This window comes from Barbus barbus, assembly GCF_936440315.1.
Source record: "Barbus barbus genome assembly, chromosome: 5".
In the NCBI taxonomy this organism is placed as follows: domain Eukaryota; kingdom Metazoa; phylum Chordata; class Actinopteri; order Cypriniformes; family Cyprinidae; genus Barbus; species Barbus barbus.
This window is the reverse complement of record NC_136733.1, coordinates 14,450,039-14,478,016: the sequence shown is the minus strand read 5'-3', so window position 1 is coordinate 14,478,016 and position 27,978 is coordinate 14,450,039. Positions and strand designations below refer to the sequence as shown.

Sequence of the window (27,978 nt, the reverse complement as noted above, 5' to 3'; positions counted from 1 at the left end):
AACAAAATTAGTTAATTTAGACATTATTATTACAATTTTTCAGTCTCATCATAATATGTTTATGTATGTTATTGTGGCTTTGTATATTAGAAAATGGCCTTAAATTTAAAAGCTACATGTGGCATGTGATCTAAGAATAAATACATTTTTCCTGATTTAATTTGTTGTGAAAATCTAAAGATTTTACACTAAGATCATATTCTTAGTACTCAAACAGGACCTTTTGTTTCATAATCAATAGTCTGGTGTGGTGCCATAATACATGCCTAAAAAAAAACCCTGCAGACATGCTAAATGCTCAAAAAATTATTTAATGACAGACCATGTGGTTGAAGCTTAAGATGTTACATTTGCAGCTTTGGACTCTGCACCTTACAAAAGGTTACTCTGGTGTCCATTTGTTTTTAGATATGTGCCATGATTAAAATGGTTTGTAGTGGAATTCATATCATATATCTATATAGTTCAATTCAAACTTTTCCGTTTCAAAAAGAACCAGGGATGAAATGTCTACCTCTTTTGGGCTTAATGAGCAGGTTGTACCAGCAGTTTGAGCATCCAAACCAATACAACGCTGTTTGACCAAACAATGGAAAACGGGTTAGTTTTAAGTTATTCCATTTGAATGAAATTGACCCACTTCGCCCTTCAATAAATAGCAATAACATAAATCACATATATCTTATACATATAGCCTATATAGCATAAATAACATATAGCAATATAACAATTTAGTCACAAATGATAATAAACATAAAACATTCCAGAAATATCACAGTATCAAATGCAGCTTCAGAGATAATGCAAACACGTGCCATACAAAGAAAATAGAAAAATATTTTTTTTGTTTTTTTAAATGTATCAGATGAAATGATTTGTAGTTGTGCATCAGTAATTACATTACAGTAAATACATCAAGTTTCTTAACTGAAATACATCCCTAAACATGCATAATAAATTAATATAGGAGAGAATGCAATTTGTAATATATATATATATATATATATATATAATTTTATTTTGTTCCCTCATTGCAAAGTACTAAACAACAAGAAAAAGTAACAAAGTACTACTGAAATCTGTAAACATTTCTTGGATAACTTATTAAAACCACAATATTTATAATGTAAAATTTTGATTAACTAGCGTAACAAGCAATATGTAAACATAGGATTTCAAGCACAGAAACCAAAAAATCCCTTTAGTTCAAATAAGTTGATATGTCAGTTATAAATATATGGGAATAACACCCATTGTATTTGCTAAAATTTAACCTCTTTTATTTATAAAAACTTCAGAACAAATCAGTCAAAATAAACAGACTCTCTTTTGATCTATAAAGTTAACCTTCATCTTTAAAAAGTAAAATCTGAGATTATTCATCCATTTTATCCATTGTTGCTGAAGCCTCTTCAATCACCTGAGCGTGACCTGCAGACGCAGGGGTAACAGTCTCCGCAGCTGATTCTGCAGTCCCAATGCCTGGCTGTGTGAGAGGGCCCGATCCGGCGACTGATAGGTCAGCCTATAGCAGAGGCTTGCATGACCCATGTGTGGGTGTCTGAAGCGATCAACTAATGCCATATCCTTAACAGCACCGCAAGACGCCTCTCGCACAAGTGCTTGGAAGTCCAGTTCATCATAGCTTTCTGGTTCCATCCAGAAACTGATATCATGCAAGTAGCTTGGTGGGTAAAGGGAAAAAGGACTGAAAGGTCCAAGTGGATTGAGTTCGAAATGCTTAAGAAACCGAGGATCTGCGCTCCAAAGTAAGCGCCAGTCAGAAATGCCAAAAATCAGGGTAGCTAAATGATCCAAGTTTATTGAGACCGCGATTAACTGTAAACCTTCATCGAGGGCTGAGGAAAAGGAAGGCAGATACACGATCTGCCCAAACTTGGAAAGCATCTTTGAATTGATCCACACTTGCTGCTCTAGGCCTGTTTGCGCCTCCTCGAAGGAGACGCCGTAAGAAGCAAGTAGTGACTCCAAACAATCTTGGAAGCACTGGAAAGGATGGGATTCTGCAGGGAACATTCCCACCAACAGAAGCTGGTGAAATGCAGGAGAACGGCTCGGGGAGATGGGCACTCTTTGAAAGACCAGACCACTGACTGCGTGAAGAGTACCAGGACTGAAATCTTCATTCTGGGTAATCTCTTGGACATGCAACAACAGAGACGGTCGAAGTGCATAGCAGCCAGTAAAGCTTTGCTGGTCCTCCATAGACTCACAGTCGTTTTGCTCATTTTCACTTTGGTCAAATATATAGGTGTCAGTAGGTTTAATCCAATAGACCTCTGAGTGGGTCAGAGTGGAGTCACATGCCTCTGGCGTTTCTGGTAGGCAGCTTATCAGTTCTGGGAAGTCTTCATTCATAGTGCACACAGGCCAGATTGACTTTAGCTCTCTAAGTAACTGCTCCTGGACAGTTTTCACTGGATGATGTGACTGCTGACCAAGGAAATCCCTACCACAGAAAGAAAGGTAAGAAATCTGCATCAAATATACCATATAAATGTACAAAAAAAGTTGATACATTTAAATACATGATGCATAAGCATACTGATAAGCCTACAGTACGTAAAAGCCCATCTTTTTTGCATAATATAATACAAAACTGATAACAGATAAGACATAGTTTCAAAATGCCACCCTTCACACAGAACAAGGGATCGAGGAAGTGTTTGCCGAGCATACAAATAATTAATAAATGCCATGATCATGCAGTTACCTCTAGTTTTTAAATGCTCATTAAAAGAATAGTTTGTGCAAAACAGGATATTGTATCAACATTTATTCACCCTCAAACCATGTGTCTTTTGTAAAAAAAAATAACTAGGACTGGCTTGGGTCCAGGTTTGAATGATAATCATTAAATAAAGTGATAAATATTAAAATTCTATACCATTTTATCAAAATAAAATAAACCCTTAAACCTAAAATCTATTTTAAAATCAGTTTTAAATTTTAAAATTAATTTAGGCATCACAACATTATAATGTATGTTAAATTGGTATGAAAAATGGGATATTGATTTTAATAGATAGAAATTAGACAGAAAGATTACATTTAACAGTATTATTCAATTACTATTAAGATTAAATGAGCATTAGATGATGGCAAAGGTAATCAAAATGTTAAAAAAGGAAAATTAGCATGTGCAATTAAATATTCTGCATAATAAAAACACCTAAATAAGAAACTCTCTAAAATCCTATGGTACAGCTATTTCATACAACCCTAGCAAAGAATAACATAAAAATAGTTCATACGACTTTTGGGGCCATAATATAGCTTTATGTGAGGAACAGACCAAAACAGAAGTCATTATTCACTCATAATCTTTCCCTCTGCAATAGATCTTCAATCAAATATGGCACCATTGATATTTGGTCTCGATACATGCAACAATGAATGGTGCTGACATCCTATTTTCATAGTCGATGCAAGTTTTGTAGTCCACGAAGCTCGCCGAATTATTATGTGCAGCACACAAGTTCCATTTAAACACTTCTATGATATGTTCGTGGTGATTTTTTGCCATTTTGAAGCTTGAAAGATTCAGTCCCCATTCCATCTATGATATAAAACTCAATGGTCAGGAGATCCTTAAAATTAATCTTTTCTTTCCACAGCTTCAAAACAATATAATGGTGATTAAATGTCACAGGTTTCTTTTTGGGTAAAGTATTTCTCATTAAGAGATTTTAGAGCTGTCGTTTTCCAGTCAGCAACAAGTTACCACTTACCTGTTGATATAATTACTCAACTCTGCTGGAAGTTCAAAACAAACTGTCTCCTTCCCAATGGTTTTCTCCATTTTCAGTTTCTCTGGCATGGTGTGCGGGAGACTCCGAGTGAAGATGTGGGTCAGAGCTCCCTCTACATGGAAACCTTTGTCTTGACTCCTTCGCAAAATAATTTTATTTGATGATTTCAAAACTGAATGCCTTTACATAACTGTAACAAGACCATTAAAAGTCCAAATTAAACACCATGTTAAATCACTTAGTAGTGGACTGTGTCCACTTGTCCAAAGTTGTTTACCTGTAACCAGTACATCTGTAACCTTGATACGTTTCACGGTCAAAGGGATGGATTTCACTGAGAATTAGCCCTGCTTCTGCTGCCATGGCAACCACCTGCCAACTATTGTGCCATTCTCTCATTGGACTGTCACATGGAGTGCCGCCTTGGCCATTGCACAAGGTGACATGCACTTCCCCATTGTCCTTCAGGACTGCAACGGCACTAGAAAAAAAAAACACACAAACCATCCATCCATCACACATGCAATATGCACAAAACATCAAAAGACCTCGAAACTCTTGATCCCCTCAGTATTAACATTATATAACACTGGAAGTCAAGCTTATGTAACACCTTAATAAAGACCACGTTAACCACAAGAGTGTCACACTTACTTTTGGAAAAATTTCACCAACAGGATTCGGTTCTTCTTTACACCACTTTTACGCCCACAGTGAGGGAAATTGAAGATAATGCAGTCAAAAAGATGATCCTGAATGGCTTCGTGGTCCTTTAGGCATGTACAATCCACCTCAAACAGAACAACTGATCCTGCAATGGGAGTTTGCATTGAAATCAAGGCCTCCACAGAATTATCATACAGAATTCAATAAGGCTTTTAACCCTCCCTGGCAGTTTCATAGCAACCAAATGTGTAAATTCATGGACTTGGCTGCAGGCATGCAAATGACTATGATACTTTATGTGTGGGAAGAATAGGTACCCTTCAAAATGCTTACATTAGCAGATACTAAACTGTGGCTAGGATGAAGTCGAACAAATAGCTTTTCAGCATGAAAACAAAGACACAAGAAAGCACCGCAAGAGTAAAAACATGCACACGAGATAACATTATGAGAATAAGGAATCATATAACGACAGACCTCTGTCACGGAGTCTCTGTATGTTCAGGACAGCTTCCTCCTGTCTGTACGTCTGGTTCTCGCTTTGAAGGCAAGTGGCGGTCACCCCGACATCTTCGCCTGAGCTCTCGCTCAAAGCCGCCGAGAAAGAGAAGTTGCCTTCCCCTACAAGTAGCACTTCGCGTGTCTTGGACATTTCCAGAAAATTTCAAGGAAACAACTCAGCAAGCTGTCACGTTAGCAAAAGAACAAAACTTTCCCATACATCTGACCGAGGGTTACAGCGACCCTTCAACTATCGAGCTTGAACTGAGCGTAGAAACCCTGGCAGGACACACTGCGGCATTAACATTAGACCGCTCTGACGTCTGTCGCGATACAGTTTGAAATCTAATTAACGTGTAACCCCGGTGTTTAGGAGCTAACGCAACACTTGAACACCAGAGGTTTTGGGTTTTAGGAGCAGGTTTACGTAAGAAAGTGTAATAGAGAAAGAGAGAGGGGCAGCAGCGGTGAAGTTTCGTTCCCCGGGGAATACCGCGCAGTTACTATGCGCTCGCAGTTTAGTCAAAGAAATATTGTATTTTGTCCTGTAGAAACAGTCCGGTAAAAAGAAAGACTGAAGAAAAAACGATGCAATAAAGATATCATGGCGAGAAATTCCCTACCAGCAGCACTGTGTACATATTTTCAAAACAGATGTAATATTTTAGAACCGCAGTGTCCACGTTCCAGTTACTGAACGTTCTTTTTGAACGAATCTTTTAGGTGAACAAATCTTTTAGGTGAACGAATCGTTCTCGTTCACTGAAATCCCTCCCTCCACAGCAGCGCGGCGCTGTTAGCTCTGTGGACTGTTTCATTCTGTCAAAGAATGACTAAACATCGAGTGTGATTTGTTGAATGTAGTGAACGAGAGAGAGCTGGTACATCTCGTTCGAATCGTGAATGAAAAGAACCAGTTGTTGAACGATAATAATGGCGAACAGAGCTCGACTCGTGTAGTTTGGCATATTTTCAGCAAAGGACGAAATTTACACTTTACATTGTAATGAAAATTGACTTACTAGGTGTTTTAGAGGTGTTTTAGACTTAGTTTTGTGGTGTATTTTGCACTTTGAACAATTATCTCAAGATCTCTCTCGTTCAGTATTCTGTACAGCAGTCAGGTAAATTGTTAAAAGTGCAGAATATATCACAAAACACAGCAACGTTAGTGGGTCAGTTTTCATTGAAATGGTAAAGTGTACATTACTTTAGTTATATGTACTGTGCACAGTTGTTTACATAATATGAGGTAATTCTATAGAAATTTCAATCTGTCCCTATAGCCTTTACAGAAATATTACACTTGACAAACACTTTTTACTTTTAAAATACAATTGTTTTTTTTTTCATATTTTTAAATGAACCAATGTGTTATTTGAATAATTACACCTTCTTGGGCCATCAATGTGGCAATATTTATTTTTAATTCATTATAAAGAATTCCAAGCACCACAAAACTGCTCGTCCCCACAGCCATGTACAGAGGGAAAGTGCTTTATTTTGAGGTCAAAAACAGGTTTTTCTATCATTTAAAATAAAATAATGTATTCATAACTATCAATGCCAAAATATAAAAAAAATATTATATTTAATTATAGCCTAATATATATTATATCAAAAAAGGAAATATTATATGATATAATATTATAGAAAATATTATAAAAAAAGATAAAAAATAAAAATCATTAAGCTGTCATTTATGTGTATTCATGAAGTCAAAAGGTAATAATGTGGTCTAAGTTAAAAAGTTAAAAAAAGAAATACATTTTAAGACATCTTCCAGGCTATTCGAACCAAACGTATTTACTCAGTATTAGGATATGACTACTTGTTTTTTATTACAGCCCGTGATAATTAATACATTAAGAGTGAGAGTGAGTGAGTGAAGTGACATTCAGCCAAGTATGGTGACCCATACTCGGAATTCGTGCTCTGCATTTAACCCATCCGTGCACACACACAGCAGTGAACACACACACACACACAGCAGTGAACACACACACACACCGTGAACACACACCCGGAGCAGTGGGCAGCCATTTATGCTGCGGCGCCCGGGGAGCAGTTGGGGGTTCGGTGCCTTGCTCAAGGGCACCTCAGTCGTGGTATTGAGGGTGGAGAGAGCGCTGGACATTCACTCCCCCCACCTACAATCCCTGCCGGCCCGAGACTCGAACCCGCAACCTTCGGATTACAAGTCTGACTCTCTAACCATTAGGCCACGACTTCCCTTATATTTTTTTTACAATGTTTACAAAAACATTGTAAAAGAAAAGAAAGTCATCCCACTCCTCTACGTCTGCTTCTATCATCGCTTGGATTTCAGCGTCACGCGCCTTCTTTCTGAATGTGATTTTTCTCCAATGAGGGGCGGAACATATGGCAGATTACGCTACGGAACTTATTTATTATTGCACTGGTTGGCTATTAACTGCGAGCAGACAGTGTCAATCAGTGCATTGGAGAATACAGCGAACATAAATAAAGAAACGAAGTTGCTTGTCAGATCTCCCAAACAAGCAACCTTTTTTTTAAATAAGACCAAAAAACCGCAACCCGAGACCAGGATTTTTTTCACGCAACTAAAAAAGAAGCCCAATGTGGCGTATAATAAGCGGACTTGGCATCCACGTGCGCTTCTTTCAATGAAGTGTATTCTACCAAAAGAAGGCGGGTCTATACTGTTTGATTGACATATTACATATTAATTTTTACCTTTAAGTGTGACCTCTTTAAACAATTAAACAAATGTATACTGGACTACACTCTTGACATCCTTTGATTACTTAAGTTAAAAAACAGTATTTTAATTTATCATATAAATATTTGTTTTACTCCATGAGCACAGCAGGAAGACGTGTTTGAGAAGAAATTGAAAGTGAAAGGTTAGCTTTCTAAGTATAACCAAAAAAAGAAAGTGTAGACGCGGAGTTTCATGTCATTTCTTGTTCATTTGCGAGAAGTATATTAAGGTAAGCTTGTTTCCTTCAGAACAAATATATCGTTTCCCTTTAGAATAATGTAGGCCATAATGTCGATCAATTGACATATTTTACATGAACGATATAGCGGAAGTTCATTTTGACACATAATTCAGTTCAAACTTCAAAGCTTGAACTAAACAACAAAAGTCAAAAGGGCAGACTGCCTGCCAGTGAAAGATTTGGAAAAACTTCTGTTTCATTTTGAAGATATTGATAAGTTTTGCATAAATGATTAATGAAATGATGACTAATGAAATTAGAAATAATTTTCCTTACCAAAGTCAAATGAATTTCTTTAGAACAGTAAAATTTCATTTTAAAGTATAGTATAGTAATTCAGACACAAGGAAGAAGCTAAAATATAGTTTTGATTTGTTTAACATTTTTAGTCACTAACATACAAGTTCATACTTTCATTTGTATTATTTCATAGTTTTGATGACAGGATTAGTATTCTAAAATGTGTAAAATATCAATAAAGTTTGAGCAGATCTAAACATTTCCTGGTAGTATATATTATATTATTATTATATTTAATCCCACAGGAGATACCAAAAAAGGATGGCATCCATCCCTTTCTATGGCTGGGAAGCATCCTATGATGAAGATCGTCATCTTCAGGCAGATCAGGCACCCAAATCAGGCAGTCTCTATACCATGTATCACGGCACCTCTATTCAAACAGCTCGTCTGATCATAACAACAGGCTTCCAACAATCACCGGATGGAATGCTGGGGCCTGGAGTTTATGTGAGCCGTGACCAGAAGAAAGCGGAGCGCTATCCTCTGAAATCCCTACCTACTGATAGAGTAGTGCTTAAATTAAGCGTTGACTGTGGAAAAGTCAAAAGAATTGATAAGGACAACCATCCTCTACAGAAGACCTGGCATAGTCAAGGCTATGACACTGCCTGGGTACCTCCTAACTGTGGCATGAAAGCTGTGCCTAGCGGTCTAGAAGAGGACTGCGTCTATGACCCCCAGCGTATCGAGGTCACAGATATTGCTCTTGCACCCAACACGACCATCTTAAATGAACTCAAACAGCTCATTGCTCAAAACAAGAAGGGGCCATCAAATTTGTACACCTCAGGTACTTGTACAGTGTGCAAGTTCAAACTAGGGCCTGCTCATACTGTACAGTCATGCTGGGGGTGTGGAGAGACTATCTGCTCTCTCCTGACCAAACACATGTGCAGTCGTTAAGAAACTTAACAAGAAATCATGACAGAGGCTCTTCAGGTTTTTGGACTTGTTTGTTGACGTGCGTCAATGTTTGATGCTTGAAGCTGAATTTACAGCAACTTTATCTGTGTATGTAGGATTGTTTGCTTTCCTCATATTTCTCAGTGACACAATTATCTTTGACATTTATGCTCTGACAAATTCTTGTTCCTGCTAATATGTGCCACTATATTTGATGTCATATTTAAAATTGAAATGTATATGAACACAAATGACTGTCAATGAGCTAGGATTTTGGAAGAGATTTTTTGATCAATCAGGAATGTTTTAAACATTCAGTATTGCAGACAATAAAAACAGCCTGTCACCTTAGTCAATTCAAGTACTCAGTGTATATGAATAGATCTATTCTTGATCTTATTACATATGCAAAAGTAATGAGGATTTCATTTGCAAAACCTCTAGGGATATTTGCTATGGCTAGTTGCTTTTTATAGGCATACAGGTATATTTCATAATAGCATAATGTTAACTTACTTTTTAAACATCTGCTTTGCTGTCAGTAACCATTAATTATTAAAATTTCATCCTGTTCATAATCACATCAAGAAAAAACAGATTTGATTTCATAATATATTTGAGCATTCCAGCTTAAAAGATGGAGTGACAAGATTCTTGTCACCAAACTGTTTGACTGCGCAAATAATATATTTTTAAATGCTTTAAGAATATCTGCAGTTTTTATTTTAAAAAAATTAAGTACAGATACATTAAGTACACATTACATAATATTTAATTATAGAGTTATAGAAATGACAAAGTCTTGCCTTAATTAACACCCTGGAGTAACTACACTGTAACTTTGTCACTGAGATTTAAAAGACACATTAGATTTAATTTACAAATTAGAAACCGATTTCACTTTTTTTTCTTATAATACTTCATTTAATAAAAGCTGTTAACAAAGAAACATTTCCAGCTGAGAAAATAATTTTGCATACTTTCTACTTCTAATTTGCAATCCTCATGAGGTATACCCAATTGCTACAATTAAAACAGTCCTACACGTATGCACCAAGCTTTACTGATGAAAAACATACACATTCCTTTGGACAGGTATTATAAACCTTGCCGATATTGAATCGCCATGATATACAGTAAAAAAAAAAAAAAAAACAGATCTATGTACAAATATGAATGTGAAGTACACAGTTTCTGTGAGGTTGTAAACAAAAATTTGAAACCACAGGGAAAGCAAGCATCTGTTGTTAAAACTGTCATTTGTGTTTGCATCAGTAAGGCATAGTGAAATGCAAAGGCTGCTACTGTTTTCAGCTGTTTTGTTGCTCTTTATGTTGAATTATGCCTTTAGCAATGAGGTCTGGAATCTCAACTGCAAGCCATGGTCCAAGCTTAGGAAAGAAAAGAGATTAGTTATTAATATGAAATGAAATAATGTCAAAGCAACAATTTTAGGAAATGAAAGACATTTGATTTTAGACATGCTACATAACTTACTCCCAAAGCCATAAGATGAGCCAGACCAAACTTTGGGACATTTCTTGCCCAAAGTGGCTTGAAGTGATCTGTCAGGCAGATTTTTCCACCTCTGTGACAAAAAGATGTTTTTTGAACAATTTAGGTACATTATAAAACTGATACATTATAAAAAGAATATTAAATTGTGATAAATAAAAAAAAATCAAATCTATAAACATATGGAGCAAACCTGTACATCTTTGCTGTCTTCCCATCTAACTCAGGAATGGCCACTTCAGGTGCTGTGGCTGGATATGTAACTGGAATCTAGACATTAGGATAAAGATAATTACTCTGGACTTTAACAAAATATAAAATGAAGTTAAATATAATTGAATTCAAACTATCTTACATCAAATTCCATGTCAAATTCATATTTGAGAAGCTCGTGAATATACCAGCATTTTCCAAACCACCTACACAGAAAAGACGTATTTATACAACTCTAAGGCCTTAATGAAAATATTATTACTCATAAAAGAAGAACTAACCATTAAAAACTGACCTTGTGCCCTCTTTGTTGGACTCTAGACGGAACCAATCATTGTCAGCTGCTTTGTTATTTTCAACATACTGCAAAACAACACAATTACATTAAGAAGCGCATATATTTTGTTATATTCAGTTCATATGTAGTTTGTAAACAATACTGATGGGCTGTCAGCGTCAATAACACTGAACACTTTTAACTCAGTATGACACGTATGTCATTCATCACATAGCTAAGTTAGCATAGTAGCTCCCTAATACTTTTGCTACAATACAATGCTACAACTCACCTTTATGAGAGCTAAATATTCTTCTCGAAGTCTCTGAACCCATAGTTCTTTGTCTCTTGGTCCTGAATTTGTTTTTAAAAGCGGTATTTCAGAAACTGCCTTCTTAGTGGCTTCATCTGCCATGTTGAACCTATATACGATTCGCAAAGAGTCGGATCTTTTTAGTGTATCTCACTGAATCATTGAACAAAGAACCGTCTCGTTGAGTGAACAAAAAGCATACTACCTATAATGTTTGCATATTAAATTGTACGACTGTGCTATAAACAGCAATATGCGCCAACAGATAGAAAGTGGGACGTCAGGGATCACGTGATGACGTGAATCGGTTCATTAAAATGAACAGTTCAAAAGAACCGAGTCGGGAAAATGAGTCAGACCTCTCGTCACTAGTTGACTCACTGGAGGAACCCAAATAAATGTGCCCCGTGACGTCCCAATATTTTATTTAAGGTGAATTTTGTAACTTTTTTTCTTAAATTTTTTAACTTGTATTATATAAAAAAAAAAATATCACATGCTAATAATACAACGTTCCGAAGACGTTTTACTCGTCAGTCGTGTTTTCATCAGTGTGTGAATGAACAGCAGTGTGTTTCTGCACGGAACTGTTTCGTAGCTGCTCTTCTTTAAATGACTGCACTGATCAGATGGTTCCGCCGCTAGAGTCTGTAGTTGAGCTGTCATTACATCCCTCAGCATCCTTTCACCTTCTCTTCCAGCGGTCACAGCATGTCTAAAGCTTGCATTTTAGTATGATTTCAGGATATAATTTTTGCATACTGTAATTGCACAGCCCACAGCTGTTCAACGTAAGTAGACAGACTTTTAAAGCCTAGCATAATATCCCCAAATGCATGATTATTGACCATCGTTCAGATGCAGTTATTAATCTCTGATAACGCGCTCAAATGCATTATAAATGTGCAGATTATTCATTAACATCACTATTGGTTTGTGCACTAGCAGAGTTTAAAATTGTATGCTTTCCCTCCATTATTTGATTTCTTTTCTTGTATCCTTTTAGAACCATAATGTTAAAATGTGCATCATATGGCCAATATTGTACATTTGTTTTATATTTAAGGATGCATGATCCAATGTTGAGTATTATTATTATTTTTGTTATTATTATATTACACAAGCATGTCCAACTGGTGTTGTCTCTCACAGTTCAGAAGATCAGGTCCTCTCACTTGGCTTGTGGCTTCCCATGGGCAGTGTGCTGGCCTCGTCAACCCGCCCAGGGCGCCAAAACTCCCCTTTTCCACAAGATAGACCCTTGTCACGGTGGGATAGGAGAGATGGACGGCTACCTAACCCAGGAAGCTTTGACGGTTTGCATCGCAACTGTAAAGGTCTCTGTTGATTTTGTATGCTTTTTTATAAATTCCATTAAAATATGCTAATTTTAAGTGAGTCTGTTAGATGTCATTTAATTGTTTGTGTATCTAGATGTATTTCCACAGCAGATTGAAGGAGTGAAACTGGTGATAAATAAGACCCTCAGCAGTTTCTTCAAGGTTCAGTTACGACACTGTTTAGGACAGTTTCACTTTTAAGTGAAATTTATCACTATTCAGCACTTCAACGGACTAATGAATGCTTTTGTGGTTTAATTCTCACCTCAGGTCAGTCACACATTTCACCTGAGTGCTGTTGCTCCATCCAATTATCGCTTTCACGCTGAACACCTACAATCAGACGCTGACAGCAAAGAGACGGTAAGAATCTGATAGATTCTTGCATTTGTTCCCGTTCCAGTGGAGTTCTGTAGCATTAGGGCTGGGTTAAGGGCCTTAAGCAACATTTTTATCGGAACGCATTGCCAAAAAGAACAGTACATTTGGGCAGAGGCATATATATTTATTCTATTATTCTTCTGCATGACAGTTTTACTTAGTTATGCTGGAAATTACATTGGAAGATTACAAGCTGCTGTAACACTGACAAATTCAGCATTTTTTGGTATGGATTTAGTTTGGAATCGGGACAAAGTGCCAGGAAAATTAGCTGTGGGTTTGTTTTGAATTAGGAGTACAGTAAGAAAAACAGTAATAATGATAATAAACTTTATTTTAGGCGTTTAGAAAAGAAAAGGAAAAAAGAAAATGTCCTGGCATTCAGACTTTTGTTTTTGAAATAAGTCTTTTATGCTCACTGAGGCTGAGGATTTTTTAATGAAAAAACAGTAAATACTGTCAAAAAAGTGAATTATTATTAGTCTTTAGTGTCATGTGATTCTTCAGAAATCCTTCTAATATGCTGATTTGGTGTTCAAGAAACATTTCTTAATTATCAGTTAACACAGCTGTTATGAAAACTTTTTTTTTAGGATTATTTGATGAATAAAAAGTAAAAAAAAAAAAAAGCATTCATTTCAAATAAGTGTCTTTCTTAATGCCTTTGGTGAATGAAAGTAACAATTTCTTAAAAAATAAAAAGTACTAACGCAAATATTTGAATGGTAGAGTATTAAAGTGTATGATAGTATATATATCAAATTAATAATAATAAAAAAAAATGTTTCAATATGATTGTTTGATAGGAATGTTGTTTTGGAAACATGCCTACACTTTATGTAGACATGAAATGGACTTATTTTGACATTGGATAATTTGGATGTTGGAGGCTTTTCTAACCAAATTACAAAGAATGAGTTGGGTAACTTATTTAACATAATCCTAATAATTCCTGCTGCATGTTATGCAATGATTGAATACTAAAAACCTGCAATACAAGCTACTAGGTTGCTTGGAACACATTTCAAAAGCATTGCAGGCAAACAAATCTTCTTGAGCAGTATCGGGGTATTTAAACGATGATGTTCACCTAATGGACATTTACTTGAAGTGTGTTTTAATTGGGCATAGATGCAATAGATAAGTTTAATGTGATAGTTTCTTCCTTTTCAATCCAATGATGTTCTGTGTGTAAAGGGCTCACCCATGCTTATTGGGGAAATGGACTTCTCTGGCAGCTTAAATGCACACTCTTTGTTCCATCTGAGTGAGAAAATAAGAGCTAAAGCTGTATTTCAGGTAAGTAGCAGTGGCATGCTGTATTGCACTAGTGTAAATAAATACTTTTGAACACAATGTGGACTGATTGCTTATTCTTTAATAGACTCAACAGGCACAGTTTGTCACATGGCAGTTTGAGACGGAGTATAGAGGTAGTGACTTCACAGCAGCGATTACTATGGCCAACCCTGACGTTCTGAGTGAATCAGGTATGATCGTGTGACTCCCTCTTTAAAACAGAAGACATACCGATTTATAGATGTCATAGGAATGTGCATTAGTTACAACAAAGCAGTGCCTTCCAGGCAGAAAAGGGTTTTCTTTGGTTGTCATTTTGATGAATTGTTTTGTTTGCCTATTGAGGAAAATAGTTTTAGGCTCTTAGTTATTATTTCCAATGCTTCTTGAGTGGCATTGCATTCATTTAAAATTTCATAAGTCAGCCAGCTTCTGTTAAAGGGGTCCATTTTACGAAGTGGGCTCCAACCCGTCAATTGCGATCGACTGGTTTGGCGCTGTCCTGGTAGCTCTTCAAAATAACAGGAAAATAATACAAAAATACATTACATTTAATTATTATTACACTACATTTTTTTTACATATTGTTTTGTTATTTTCGGGAGTATGGGACAGTGACAAAGAAAAATACATCATGCCTGAGTCTTTAAACGGGACGATAACAGAGGACAGAGAAGCACAGTATAAGTGCAGGGTTGCCAGGTCATCACAAAAGGAGCCCAATCGCGTTTCGAGGGGGTCCCCCTGTTAAAAATTAAATTTTAGGGTGCTAAATATCATGTTATTTGGGTCGCTTAAACCCGCGTACATGAAAAACAACCCACTGCAACAGTGTTAAAGTAGCCCAGTTCCACAGGAAAACCGTGGACTTGGCAACACTGGTTCTGTGTCGGAATGTGTGTTTTTGTTTTCGGTCCTTGTGAGTCCACCCACTGCCAAATTAGCCAATAGTATTTCGACACCCTGGGTTGCCAGTTGGTGGAAAACACAGCATATCGAAGCCATGCCAGGCCATCAAATGAACTGGGTCAGAGATCGCAGATTCTCCCCAACATAAAAAAAAAAAAGCCTCAGCGTCCATCTAAAAAGCTCTATAGTCAGAGGCATATTAAAAAGCAGTTTAACTTTAAGTGTAAGCCGTGTTGCCTTCTATTATCATTTGGGCTCATTTTCTGTTGCGTGCCCTCAATCTGGCAACCCATGTGAACGTTGAGTCAGTAGAAGGGGGTGGGAGAAACAACGCTCTCCAATATTTTGAATTTGGACTGTAGCTCAAATGCTAGCAGTCAATATCACATACTGCACCTATAATGTTGTTATCTGTTTGTGCATTTGTTTTTCTTTGTGACAGTTATCATGGTTGCACACTTTCTCCAAAGTGTATCCCCTCAGCTGGTTCTGGGGGGAGAGCTGGTGTACCATCGAGGTCGAGCAGAAGAAGGGGGCATACTCACCCTGGCAGGCCAGTACTCAGGTTAGAGCGGTCATCGGTTTGTTATACATCAGTATAAGTCATCCTAAAGAGTTCTTCAGTGTCACTCATCCTATTTGTATGTACAATGTTCTTCTGTTTCTCAAAGGCACTTGAGACTCAAATGTCCTATCTTTTCTGTCTTAGGGCCAAATTGGGTTGCAACAATGAATGCTGGTAAAGGAGGTGCACATGCCAGCTACTACCACAGGGCCAATAAACAGGTATGGTGGTGTTAAAGGATATGATGATGTTTCACCGTAATAGTTTCATAATGCTGCAGTCTTTAATTCATCTCCACAGATTCAGGTGGGAGTGGAGTTTGAGGCGAGCACTAGGACCCAGGAAACAACCTTTTCTTTCGGTTACCAGATGGAACTTCCTGAAGCTAAAATGGTCTTCAAAGGTAAGGAGGGCAGATATACTCACTGTGCAATGTATCACAAATTGCAGTAACTAATCTTTTTTAATATCAGCTTTCATTGTTTCTTGTTGATTCTACGGAGCCCCAGTTATTCTGACATGCAGAATAAAATATTTAAATTGTGCTACCTCATTTTAAATACATTGTTTGCACGATTTACTAATCCGTTCTGTTCAGAGAATGCTCACAATTTACTTAAAACGAGGTAATAAATTCATGGCCATGATATAAATATTTTTATTCCCGCATGTCTTGTCTGGGGTCCTGTATGATTCTTAGCATCATTAAGTCAAACAATATGTCACAAAACAGATTATTAAACCCTCAATTTCATCCCAAACTGAATTTCTTTGCAGGGCAGAATTTAACCCTTTTATTTTTAAACCCATTTTAACCATTTAGTCAAATATATATCATATTTTCCATTCTAGACTATAACAGTAGCATTCAGGAAGTAAACATCCCATTATATAATTTGCATAGACAAATTACATGTCTTAAAATGGAAGGCCTTTTATTAACAAATCTCTTTAGATGTTCCACCCTTGGCATGTGCATTTCTTTTTAAACTCTTGTCTAGTTTGTATTCTGCTCAGAGCTGTGTCAGTGTTTCCTACACTCCATTTAACATCTTTGACCTTGTTTAAATCCACAGAATGACACAAATTTCCCCTCTAAAATCAGCACAGAATATGAAAGAAGTGTGGCAATGGCAATAGGCAATTGGCAATAACAATTAAACTTTAAAACAGACTTACCATGAGATTGAATGTTACACAATAGTGCAGTCTGTTTCTCTAGAATCCTCAAGTCTGTGAAATCGATTGGGGGTTGGCACTGTTTTTGTCACTGATAAATAAAATTAAACAAGCGAGGAAGGGTAACTTATTCTATACACAACTCTTCAAAAAAAGTTTTTTTTAGTGCTTTTGAAAGAAGTCTCATAATTAAGGCTGCATAGTTGGAACAAAAACACAATACAAACAGTAATATTTATAAAAAAAAAAAAAAAAAAGTTTTCTATTTTATGATGGCAAATAATTTTAAGCATCATTACTTACGTGTTCTGTGTCACATGATCCTTCAGAAATCATTCTAATACACTGATTTGCATTCATTTCAAATAAAATCTTTTGTAACATTATAAAAGCCTTTACATTTAGTCGTTTAGCAGATGCTTTTATCCAAAGAGACTTACAAATGAGGACAATAGAAGCAATCAAACCCAACAAAAGAGCAATAATAAAAGTGCTATGACAAGTCTTGGTTAGCACAATGCAGTACACGTAGCAAGGATATATATATACTGTAGTACTGCTTGAACGTTTGTGAACCCTTTAGAATTTTCTATATTTCTGCATAAATATGACCCAAAACATCATCAGATTTTCATATAAGTCCTGAAAGTAGACAAAGAGAACCAAATCAAACAAGTGAGAGAAAAATATAATCTTTGTCATTTATTTATTGAGAAAAATGATCCAGTGTTACATATCTGTGCGTTGCAAAAGTATGTGAATCTTTGCTTTCTTTATCTGGTGTGACCCCCTTTTGCTGCAGTAATTGAAGGTAAAGTTTCTTGTAAATGCTGATCAGTCCTGCACAATAACATGTAGGAGTTTTAGCCCATTCCTTAGTGCAGAACCACTTAAACTCTGTAATGTTGGTGGGTTTCCTCCTATCAACTGCTTGCTTAGGTCCTTCCACAACATTTTAATTAGATTAAGGTCTGGACTTTGACTCGGCCATTCCAAAACATTAACTTTGTTCTTCTTTAACCATTCTTTGGTTTGGCTTGTGTGCTTGGGGTTGTTGTCTTGCTGCATGACCCACACACGTTCTTTTGAGACTCTGTTCTTAAACAGATGTCCTGATGTTTTCCTTTAGAATTTGCTGGTATAATTCAGAATTCATTGTTCCATCAATGACGGCAGGCTGCCCTGGCCAAGATACAGCAAAATCTTTGTTAGTCGACCACTTCTCGGGAAGGTAACAGTGATCTTGAATTTCCTCCATTTGTACACAATCTGTCTGACTGTGTATTTGTGGAGTCCAAACTCTTTAGAGTTTTGTAACCTTTTCTAGCCTGATGAGCAACATCAACTCTTTTTCCGAGGTCCTCAGTAATCTCCTTTGTTCGTGACATGATTCACTTCCACAAACATGATCAGACTTTGATAGATCTCTGTTCTTTGAATAAAACAGGTCACATACTGACATTTGATAGTCATTGTACTGACTGAAGTCACCTCTGCACAGATGGACTCCAATTTCACCTTTAAATTAACTGCTAATCGAGACTCACATACTTTTGCCACTCACAGATATGCAATACTGGATCATTTTCCTGAATAAATAAATGACAAAGAAAATATTTTTGTCTCGTTTGTTTGATTGGGTTCTCTTTGTCTACTTTCAGGACTGATTATGAAAAATCTGATTATGTTCTGGGTCATATTTATGCAGAAACATAGAAAATTCTAAAGGGTTCACAAACTTTCCAGCAGCACTGTGCGTGTGTGTGTGTATATATGTAAATATATATATACAGGTGCATCTCAAAAAATTAGAATATTGTGAAAAAGTTATTTTTTTGAAACTTATATCAAAAAGTGAAACTTTCATATATTCTAGATTCATTACATGTAAAGTAAAACATTTCAAAGGTTTTTTATTTTTATTTTTTTTTATATATTCTAATATTCAAAATATTAGAATAATTCCTAAGATCATCCAAAATAAGGATTTGCAAAACAGAAAAGTTCAAGTTCTTTAAAGTATGTTCATTTACGCACTCAGTACTTGGTTGGGGCTCCTTTAGCACAAATTCCAGCATCAGTGAGGAATGGCATGGAAGCGATCAGCCTGTGGCTCTGCTGAGGCACTATTGAGCCTTCAGCTCGTCTGGATTGTTGGATCGACTGTTTCTCATCTTTCTCTTGAAAATGAACCATATATTCCATATGGGGTTCAGGTCAGGCATATTGGACAATGTCCGGCCATCTGTTCGTGACCTCAAGCTGAAGCGAACTTGGGTTCTGCAGCAGGACAATGATCCAAAACACAATCCTGAATGGCTGAAGAAAAACAAAATGGAGTGGCCTAGTCAAAGTCCTGACCTGAATCCTATTGAGATGCTGTGGCATGACCTTAAAAAGGCGGTTCATGCTCAAAAAAAAAAATGTGGCTGAATTACAACAATTCTGCCAAGATGAGTGGGCCAAAATTCCTCCACAGCGCTGTAACAGACTCATTGCAAGTTATCGCAAACGCTTGATTGCAGTTGTTGCTGCTAAGGGTGGCCCAACCAGTTATTAGGTTTAGGGGGCAAGCACTTTTTCACACAGGGCCATGTGGGTTTGGATTTTGTTTTCCCTTCATAATAAAAAACTTCATTCAAAAACTGCATGTTGTGTTTACTTGTGCTATCTTTGATTAATATTTAAATTAGTTTGATGATCTGAAACATTAAAGTGTGACAAACATGCAAAAAAAAAAAAAAAAAAATCAGGAAGGGGGCCAACACTTTTTCACACCACTGTACATAGCACTTGTGTATTACTGTACATCCAAAGCGCTTTACAATCGTGGGGGGTCTCTCCTCAACCACCACCAGTGTGCAGCATCCACTTGGATGATGCGACGGTAGCCACAGGACAACGGCGCCAGTGCGCTCACCACACACCAGCTACAGGTGGAGAGGAGAGAGAGTCATAGAGCCAATGAAGTGGATGGGGATTATTAGGAGGCCATGACTGACAAGGGCCAGTGGCGGCAATTTGGCCAGGACACCGGGGTTACACCCCTACTCTTTACAAGAAGTGCCATGAGATTTTTAATGACCACAGAGAATCAGGACCTCGGTTTAACGTCTCATTAGGACCCACACAGACCACAGGGTGAGCACCCCATGCTGGCCTCACTAACACCATGACTTTCATGAGCTGTAAGTTCTAATCATCAAAATTAAAACAAAAAAAACTTTTGAAATGGTTTACTTTACATGTAATGAATGAATATATATATCTATACACTTTTTTTCTCAATAAATCATGTTTTTTCATTGTGCATTCCAATTAATCTCAATGAAACTGCAGTTGTTTTTTTGACTAGTGTAAAAAAACGACTAAAAAAACAGCTAACACAGTAAAACACGATAAAAACATGATAACATAATAAAAAACATGATTTTAGATTTTTTTTAAATGGAGTTATCTGTTTTTGCAAATAAACTCTTCATATATACAGTCATGGCCAAAAATATCAGCACCCTTGGTAAATATGATCAAAGAAGGCTGTGAAAATGAATCTGCATTGTTAATCTTTTTGATCTTTTATTTTTTAAAAAACTCAAAAATCTAACCTTTCATTGGATAATAAGATTTTTTTTAAATGGGGGGAAATATCATTATGAAATAAATGTTCTTCTCTAATACACATTGGCCACAATTAGAGATCCAAGACCATTCCTTCGTCCAGAATCACTCCAGATCCTTCAGATTCACAGCTCCATGACGATGCTTCTTCTCTTCAGTACACCCCACTCATTTTCTACAGGGTTCAGGTCAGAGGACTGGAATGGCCATAGCAGAAGCTTGGTTGTGTGCTCAGTGACCCATTTTTATGTTGTTTTTGAGGTTTGTGTTTGGATTATTGCCCGGTGGAAGATCCAAACATGGCCCATTATAAGATTTCTAACAGAGTCAATCACTTGTTGATTTTTTATCTGTTGGTATTTGATAGAATCAGTGATGCCATGTATCTAAACAAGTTGTCCAGGACCTCCAGCAAAAATATAGGCCCACAACATCAAAAATACAGCAGTATATTTCATTGTACACATGGGGTACTTTTTATCCCTGTGTTCACCAAACCTATCTTGAGTGTTTGCTGCTAAAAAGCTCATTTTTTAGTTTCATCTGACCATAGAAGCCAGTCCCATTTGAAGTTCCAGTCGTGTCTGATAACTGAATATCCTGGAGTTTGTTTTTGGATGAGCTAGGCGAATTTTTCTTGAAACTCTCCCAAACAACATGTGGTGATGTAGGTGCTGTTTGACCATTTTTTTTCTGACCCTGAGACTCAACTATTTTCTGCAATTCTCCAGCTGTGGTCCTTGGAGAGTCTTTAACCACTCAAACTCTCCTCCTCACCGTGTATTAGGACGATATAGACACACGTCCTCTTCCAGGCAGTTTTGTAACATTTTATGTTTGGAAATTCTTAATTATTGCCCTGATGGTGGAAATGGGAATTTTCACTGCACTGCCTAAGAAATCTTTTCTTAAAGATTTACTAATATGTGAAGCTCAATTATCTTTTGCTGCACATCAGAAATATATTCTTTGGTTTTTCTCATTGTGATGGATGATTAAGGGAATTTGGGCTTGTGTTTTCCCTACTATTTATATTTCTGTGAAACAGGAAGCCATGGCTGGATAATTTCATGTTCATAATCACCCTGGAGCACTCAAAATTGCGAATATGAATGGGAATATACTTCAGAGATATTTTATTCATAAGAATTTCTAGGGGTGCCAATAATTGTGTCCAACGTGTATTTGAGAAAAACATTTATTTCATAATGAGATTTTCCCCCATTTTAAATTCTTATTATCCAATGAAAGGTTAGATTTTTGTGAATGTTTTAAATAAAAGATCAAAAGGATTAACAATGCAGATAAATTTTCACAGCCTTCTTTGCTCATATTTACCAAGGGTGCCGATATTTTTGGCCATGACTGTATACAGTGGTGTGAAATTTTTTTTTTTTTTCCCCTTTCCTGTTTTTTTTTTTTTTTTGTATATTTGTCACACTTGAATGATTCAGATCATCAGACAAATTGTAATATTACACAAAGACCCAAGTAAATAGAAAATGCAGTTTTGAAATAATGATTTAATTTATTAAGGGAAAAAGCTGTCCAAACCTGCCTGGCCCTATGTGAAAAAGTAATTGCCCTATAATAAATCTAATAACTGCTTGTGCCACCCTTTGCAGCAACAACAGTAATTAAGTGTTTGCGATAACTGGCAATGAGTCTTTCACATCGCTGTGGATGAATTTTGCCCCACTCTTCTATACAGAATTGTTTTAATTCAGCCACATTTGAGGGTTTTCAAGCACGAAAGGACTGTTTAAGGTCATGCCACAGCATCTCAATCGAATTTAAGTCTGGATTTTGATGTGGCCACTCCAAAACCTTAATTTTGTTTTTCTTGAGCAATTCAGAAGTTGACTTGTGTGGGATCATTGTCCTGCTGCATAACCCAAGTGTGCTTGAGCTTGAGGTCACAAACTGACGGCCAGACATTCTCCTTCAGGATTTTCTGATAGAGTTCCATCAATTATGGCAAGTTGTCCAGGTCCTGAAGCTGCAAAGCAGCCCCAGACCATCACACTACTAAGCCAGATGTAACAAGACACACACCTTCCAAAAAGTTAAACTTTTGTTTCATCAGTCCACAGAATATTTGCCCAAAAGTCTTTGGGATAATCAAGATATTTTGGGGCAAATCTGAGATGAGCTTTTGCGTTCTTTTTGGTCAGCAGTGGCTTTTCCCCTGGAACTCTCCTATGGATGCCATTTTTGCCCAGTCTCTTTCTTATTGTTGAATCGTGAACACTGACCTTAATTGAGGCAAGTGAGGCCTGCTGTTCTTTATGTTGTTCTGGGTTCTTTTATGACCTCCTGGATGAGTCGTCGTTGCGCTCTTGGAGTAATTTTGGTAAGCCAGCCACTCCTAGTTTCACCACTGTTCCAAGATAATGGCTTTGATCGTGGTTCGCTGGAGTCCCAAAGCCTTAGAAATGGCTTTCCAGACTGAAGCATGTAAACAATTTTGTTTCGCATCTGTTCTTGAATTTCTTTAGATCATGGCATGATGTGTTGCTCTTTAAGCATTCTTCACTTTGTCAGACAGGTTCAAGTGATTTCTTGATTCAACAGGTCTAGCAGTAATCAGGCTTGGGTTTGGCTAGTGAAATTTAACTCCGCTTTCTAAAATAATGTGGTTAATCACAGTTCTTTCATGATTTAAGAGGAGGGGCAATACATTTTTCACGTAGGGCCAGGTAGCTTTGGACAGATTTTTCCCCTTAATAAATGAAATCATCATTTAAAAACTGCATTTTGTATTTACTTACATTATCTTTGTGTAATATTAAAATTTTTTGTTGATCTGAATCTTTTAAGTGTGACAAATATGCAAAAAATAAAAAAAAACATGAAGGGGGCTAAAACCTTTTCAAGGCACTGTGTGTGTGTGTGTGTGTGTGTGTGTATATCTTGCTACGTGTACTGCGTTGGGCTCAATGGTGCAACATAGTAATGTCGGGCCCCAGTGCAGGCTATATGGATGGTATATATATACACATACACCAAAAGAAAACAAATAGATAGAATAGAAAAAGAATATAGAGAGCTAGTGTTACAGTTTTTTTTTTTTTTTTTTTTTTAATGGTCACTTTTGATCAATTTAATGCTTCCTTGCTAAAAAAAATATATTTAATTTTCTTTAATTTCTTTCTTTTTTTATTTCTTTCATCCATGGATATATTTAAAATAAATTTATTTTATACTGAGTATGGTTCAAATCTGTTAACATATTTACTGACATATCGCTCAAGACGTACTGATATACACATTATAATTAAACTTTATTTGAACTTTACAATGCACATTTCTTAATATTAAGCCTAATTGTTAAATGTGTTTTAATGTTACTATTGATGAGGATTTTATTATCTTTGAATAATAATTATTATAATTTTAATAACAAAAGTATACTTGCAATAGTTCCACTTTAGCACAATTATATATATACTTCAGTATATCTTCAGTTTGATTTCTGCACTACTTTCTTACAATTAAAGTGCATTAAGTACAAAATTAGTTGTTCCAATTTAGCAGACTTTAAGTATACAAGTTTAGTAATGTCTGTAACAGAATGATTAAATTTAGGTTTAATATTTAACTCATAATTTCTGTCGATCATTTTGGTGATTTTTAGGAATGTTGGACAGCCGCTGTATCATTGGTGGGGTTCTGGAAAAGCGGCTTTACCCCCTTCCTGCCACATTGATCATGGGTGCCTTTGTCAACTACAGAGCAGACAAGTTACAGGTCGGTCTTGGGGTCAACGTTGGTTAGATACGAAACCTAACAGAAAAGAGGCACCGCTCAAGACTGGGGACTTCAGAAACCACCTTCATGTCTGCCCAAAGACACTGGTCCACCACAGACAATGGACAGAACAGGCAAGCTAATCAAAGCCCTCTTTGCCATACTGGACAATCATGCAGTTCATGGCAAGCAGGAATTAGGGGGCTGAAAAAGACCGGGATATGTTGGTTCCATCCTTCCTGTATGAAGGATTTGACTGTTTTGGTTTATATTGGCCCCAAAGTAACCTGAGATAAATATTCAAAGATTATCTTACTTAAGAAGAAGATTCCAACTTCTGCAACTGTTGGAGGAGACCACACAAATGAATATGTAGTTTAAACTTCCTGTGACTTCTCTATTAAAGATCTATTTTTTGTAGCAAACTCCAAATATAATTCACTCCTAAATCAAGCCAAACATATTGAAGATTAGCAAAGAGGCGCACAATTTATCAAGTATCATCCCCTCATTCAAACAAAACACCCTCTTCTCTGCTTGTTAAGCTAAATTTGAAGACTCTCCTTGGGGATCGGACTCTAGCATAATGGCAAGTATGAAGATAGAAGGAAACAAAGTGACAGTGTCAACTGTATAAGGATGCATTATGCATGAGATATTACAGGATTTGATTTGACAAACGTCAGACCTGAGTCAGAGACGTGGAGCAGCAGTACACGTTCTTATGACGTATAACAGCCACTGGTTCACAGGAATGCAGGAATGAGTCCGGCCTGCATTCTATCAGCCATGTTCACACTGCAGAGTTTCAGGAGTGAGAACCACATGTAATGTGGAAGAGAATCTTAAACCCTGTTCACATCAAGGCATGTAAGTGGACTGAATAAAGAGGGCAATTGCCCAATTGTTATATTTGTTCTTATTTCTATTGTTAAGCGCAACTGTGAAGAGAGAAAGAATTGCGTCATAATGTGCGAATGAGCTTGTACATCTTTACCTGTTATTTTCTTGCACTGCATACACAGAAGAGAGGCACATCTCTGGTGCAAGTTTAAATACGTATTTAAAGGGATAGTTCACCCAAAAATGAAAATTTGATGTTTATCTGCTTACCCCAAGGGCATCCAAGAGGTGACTTTGTTTTTTCAGTAGAACACAAACTAAGATTTTTAACTCAAACCGTTGCAGTCTGTCAGTCAGATAATGGCAGTCAATGGGACTCATGTCTTTGAGAGAAAAAAAAAAAAACATACACAGACAAAACCAAATGAAACCCTGCCGCTCGTGACGATACATTGAGGTGTAAAGACATGAAACGATCGGTCTGCGCTGGACCGTGCGGTGCATCAGAGGTAAAAAAACGATATAAAATGATAAATACAGTTCAGTTTCTTGCGCAGACCGATCGTTTCATGTCTTTACACCTCAATGTATCGTCACGAGCGGCAGGGTTTCATTTGGTTTTGTCTGTGTATGTTTTTTTTTTCTCTCAAAGACATGAGTCCCATTGACTGCCGTTATCTGACTGAAAGACTGCAACGGTTTGAGTTAAAAATCTTTGTTTGTGTTCTACTGAAGAAACAAAGTCACCTACATCTTGGATGCCCTTGGGGTAAGCAGATAAACATCAAATATTCATTTTTGGGTGAATATCCCTTTAACAGCTGTTCAGTTTGGGTCTGTGCACACAGCATGTAATTTTGGTAAATGCAGTTGTCACTAAATTAACGTTGTAAAATGCGGTTGTCATTCCCATAAATCACTAAACTGTTTATACTGAAGATTAAGCACTAAGGTGAAGTGACTCTTGAAATGTGGCTGCAGTTTGTATGCTGGCCATGTGATTAATAAGACTGATTTGGGGTGATTCTTCTTTTATGTCTTCTTCAAGCACCTGTCTTACAGCTGAATGATATAGAAACTCTGTAATATGATGTTTTGTGAGGAATTTTGAAGCTGAGTGTCCATGAGAAAAATACAGGATCATTTAAATAAATAAGTTTTACATTAGTGCTACACACTTCCAAAGGTTGTAGAAATATGTAAGGGGATCCAGCCTCAAACTAACTTATGATAAACACTAGCACTTATAGACAAAGAGGTTATATTGGCACATGCAAGTTTCTGTATTCTTACGTATTATAAGGATACTGTATTCCCAACAGATATTCCAGAAGGGAACTCTATATAGTCCCAACAAAATATGATTTAGGAAGAAAATCTTAACTGCAAGTTACATATCATGTTGCCATTCCCTTTCACTTCATCCCCAATAGTCTTGTGTCTCTCAACTTGTAAAGGCAGCTAGTCAAGTCTCCTTTATTTCTATAGCACTTTATAAAATCCAGATTGTTTCAAATTGGCTTCACTGTAAAAATTGCAGAATCAGTTTTGTAAACTCGCTTATGGAGATAATTAAGATTCTGCTTTAAAGAAGCTATAAAAGACAATTGTGTAATTATTTAGCTTATTAAGTCAGTTCAGTGTTGGTTCAATTCAATTCAATAAGAGTATAAAGTTATAAAATTTTGAAAGAAGGTAGTATTGTTGTTATTCAGCTCAAGTCAGTTCAATTTTTATTCAGTTCAGTTGGTTAACATGTCGATGTTGCAAGATGTGATTTAGTTGTAAAGACAACAGTGTCATCCTCCAGCTTATTTCAGTTTGTTTTCAATCGATGGTGTCTGTTCAGTCATATTGATAATAGTATTAGGCTTTTAGGCCTCAACTAAGCAAGCTAAAGGCGACAATGGCAAGGAACCCAAACTCTATCAGATTACAGAAATAGAGAAAAAAAAAACTGGGAAAAAAAACAGGCTCAGCCAGGGGGCGGTTCTCCTCTGGCCAAAAAATTAATCTTTATTGTCATTGTATGCACCCGGAGGTACAAAAACAACGAAACAGTGTTAGCAGCCCTGCCAAGACGTCAATACCGATAAGGACATTAAGTAGTAAATAAGAAACAAACACTATAAACAAAAAAACTATCTAACCTTAAACAATAAGACAGTAACAATGACAATACCAACAGCAATGGTGCAACATCAGTAAGTATAAAGTGAGACTGTGCATGAGCAGTACATGTAATATTGCACAAAAGTATGAATTGTAAATAGTGTATACATGGTAGCAGTATAAGTGTTGCTGCAGCAGCATGCACTACTTTAAAGTAAAAAAAAGTGCGAGAGGCAGTGTCTTATAACAACAACAGTACTACACATCAGTCAGAATTGTCAATAGTGTTGTTCACTGTTTTATGTGCTGGACTATATATGACCCTGGAGCACAAAACCAGTCTTAGGTCGCTGGGGTATATTTGTAGCAATAGCCAAAAATACATTGTGGGTCAAAATTATAAATTTTTCTTCATCCATCCATCCATTATCTCCCGCTTATCCGGAATCGGGTCGTGGGGGCAACAGCCTAAGCAGGGAAACCCAGACTTCCCTCTCTCCGGCCACTTCGTCCTGCTCTTCCAGGGGGATC

General features: G+C 36.7%; 4 protein-coding genes across 4 annotated transcripts; 2 read left to right on the top strand and 2 right to left on the bottom strand.

Annotated features, from left to right (window-relative positions):
* Positions 1 to 1,416: 1,416 nt before the first annotated feature.
* On the bottom strand, positions 1,417 to 5,091 carry fdxacb1 (ferredoxin-fold anticodon binding domain containing 1; the record flags this gene model as incomplete). Its single annotated transcript, XM_079415923.1, has 5 exons — positions 1,417 to 2,470; positions 3,753 to 3,911; positions 4,051 to 4,254; positions 4,428 to 4,584; positions 4,917 to 5,091. The coding sequence occupies 5 exons, from the start codon at positions 5,089 to 5,091 to the stop codon at positions 1,417 to 1,419; spliced, it is 1,749 nt and encodes a 582-aa protein (XP_079272049.1).
* Positions 5,092 to 7,790: 2,699 nt separating this feature from the next.
* Positions 7,791 to 9,707, top strand: gig2p (grass carp reovirus (GCRV)-induced gene 2p). Its single transcript, XM_079417075.1, has 2 exons — positions 7,791 to 7,915; positions 8,473 to 9,707. The coding sequence occupies exon 2, from the start codon at positions 8,489 to 8,491 to the stop codon at positions 9,131 to 9,133; it is 645 nt and encodes a 214-aa protein (XP_079273201.1). The 5' UTR covers positions 7,791 to 7,915; positions 8,473 to 8,488; the 3' UTR covers positions 9,134 to 9,707.
* Positions 9,708 to 9,830: 123 nt separating this feature from the next.
* Positions 9,831 to 11,756, bottom strand: ufc1 (ubiquitin-fold modifier conjugating enzyme 1). Its single transcript, XM_079417077.1, has 7 exons — positions 11,657 to 11,756; positions 11,431 to 11,560; positions 11,157 to 11,224; positions 11,004 to 11,067; positions 10,842 to 10,918; positions 10,631 to 10,721; positions 9,831 to 10,524 (listed from the first exon to the last, which is right to left on the bottom strand). Exons 2-7 carry the CDS (start codon positions 11,551 to 11,553, stop codon positions 10,444 to 10,446), a joined length of 504 nt encoding a protein of 167 aa, XP_079273203.1. The 5' UTR covers positions 11,554 to 11,560; positions 11,657 to 11,756; the 3' UTR covers positions 9,831 to 10,443.
* Positions 11,757 to 12,048: 292 nt separating this feature from the next.
* Positions 12,049 to 25,401, top strand: LOC306869728 (mitochondrial import receptor subunit TOM40B-like). Its single transcript, XM_079416615.1, has 10 exons — positions 12,049 to 12,242; positions 12,604 to 12,788; positions 12,886 to 12,953; positions 13,062 to 13,154; positions 14,370 to 14,471; positions 14,557 to 14,662; positions 15,823 to 15,945; positions 16,090 to 16,166; positions 16,246 to 16,348; positions 24,380 to 25,401. Exons 2-10 carry the CDS (start codon positions 12,644 to 12,646, stop codon positions 24,517 to 24,519), a joined length of 957 nt encoding a protein of 318 aa, XP_079272741.1. The 5' UTR covers positions 12,049 to 12,242; positions 12,604 to 12,643; the 3' UTR covers positions 24,520 to 25,401.
* Positions 25,402 to 27,978: the final 2,577 nt, after the last annotated feature.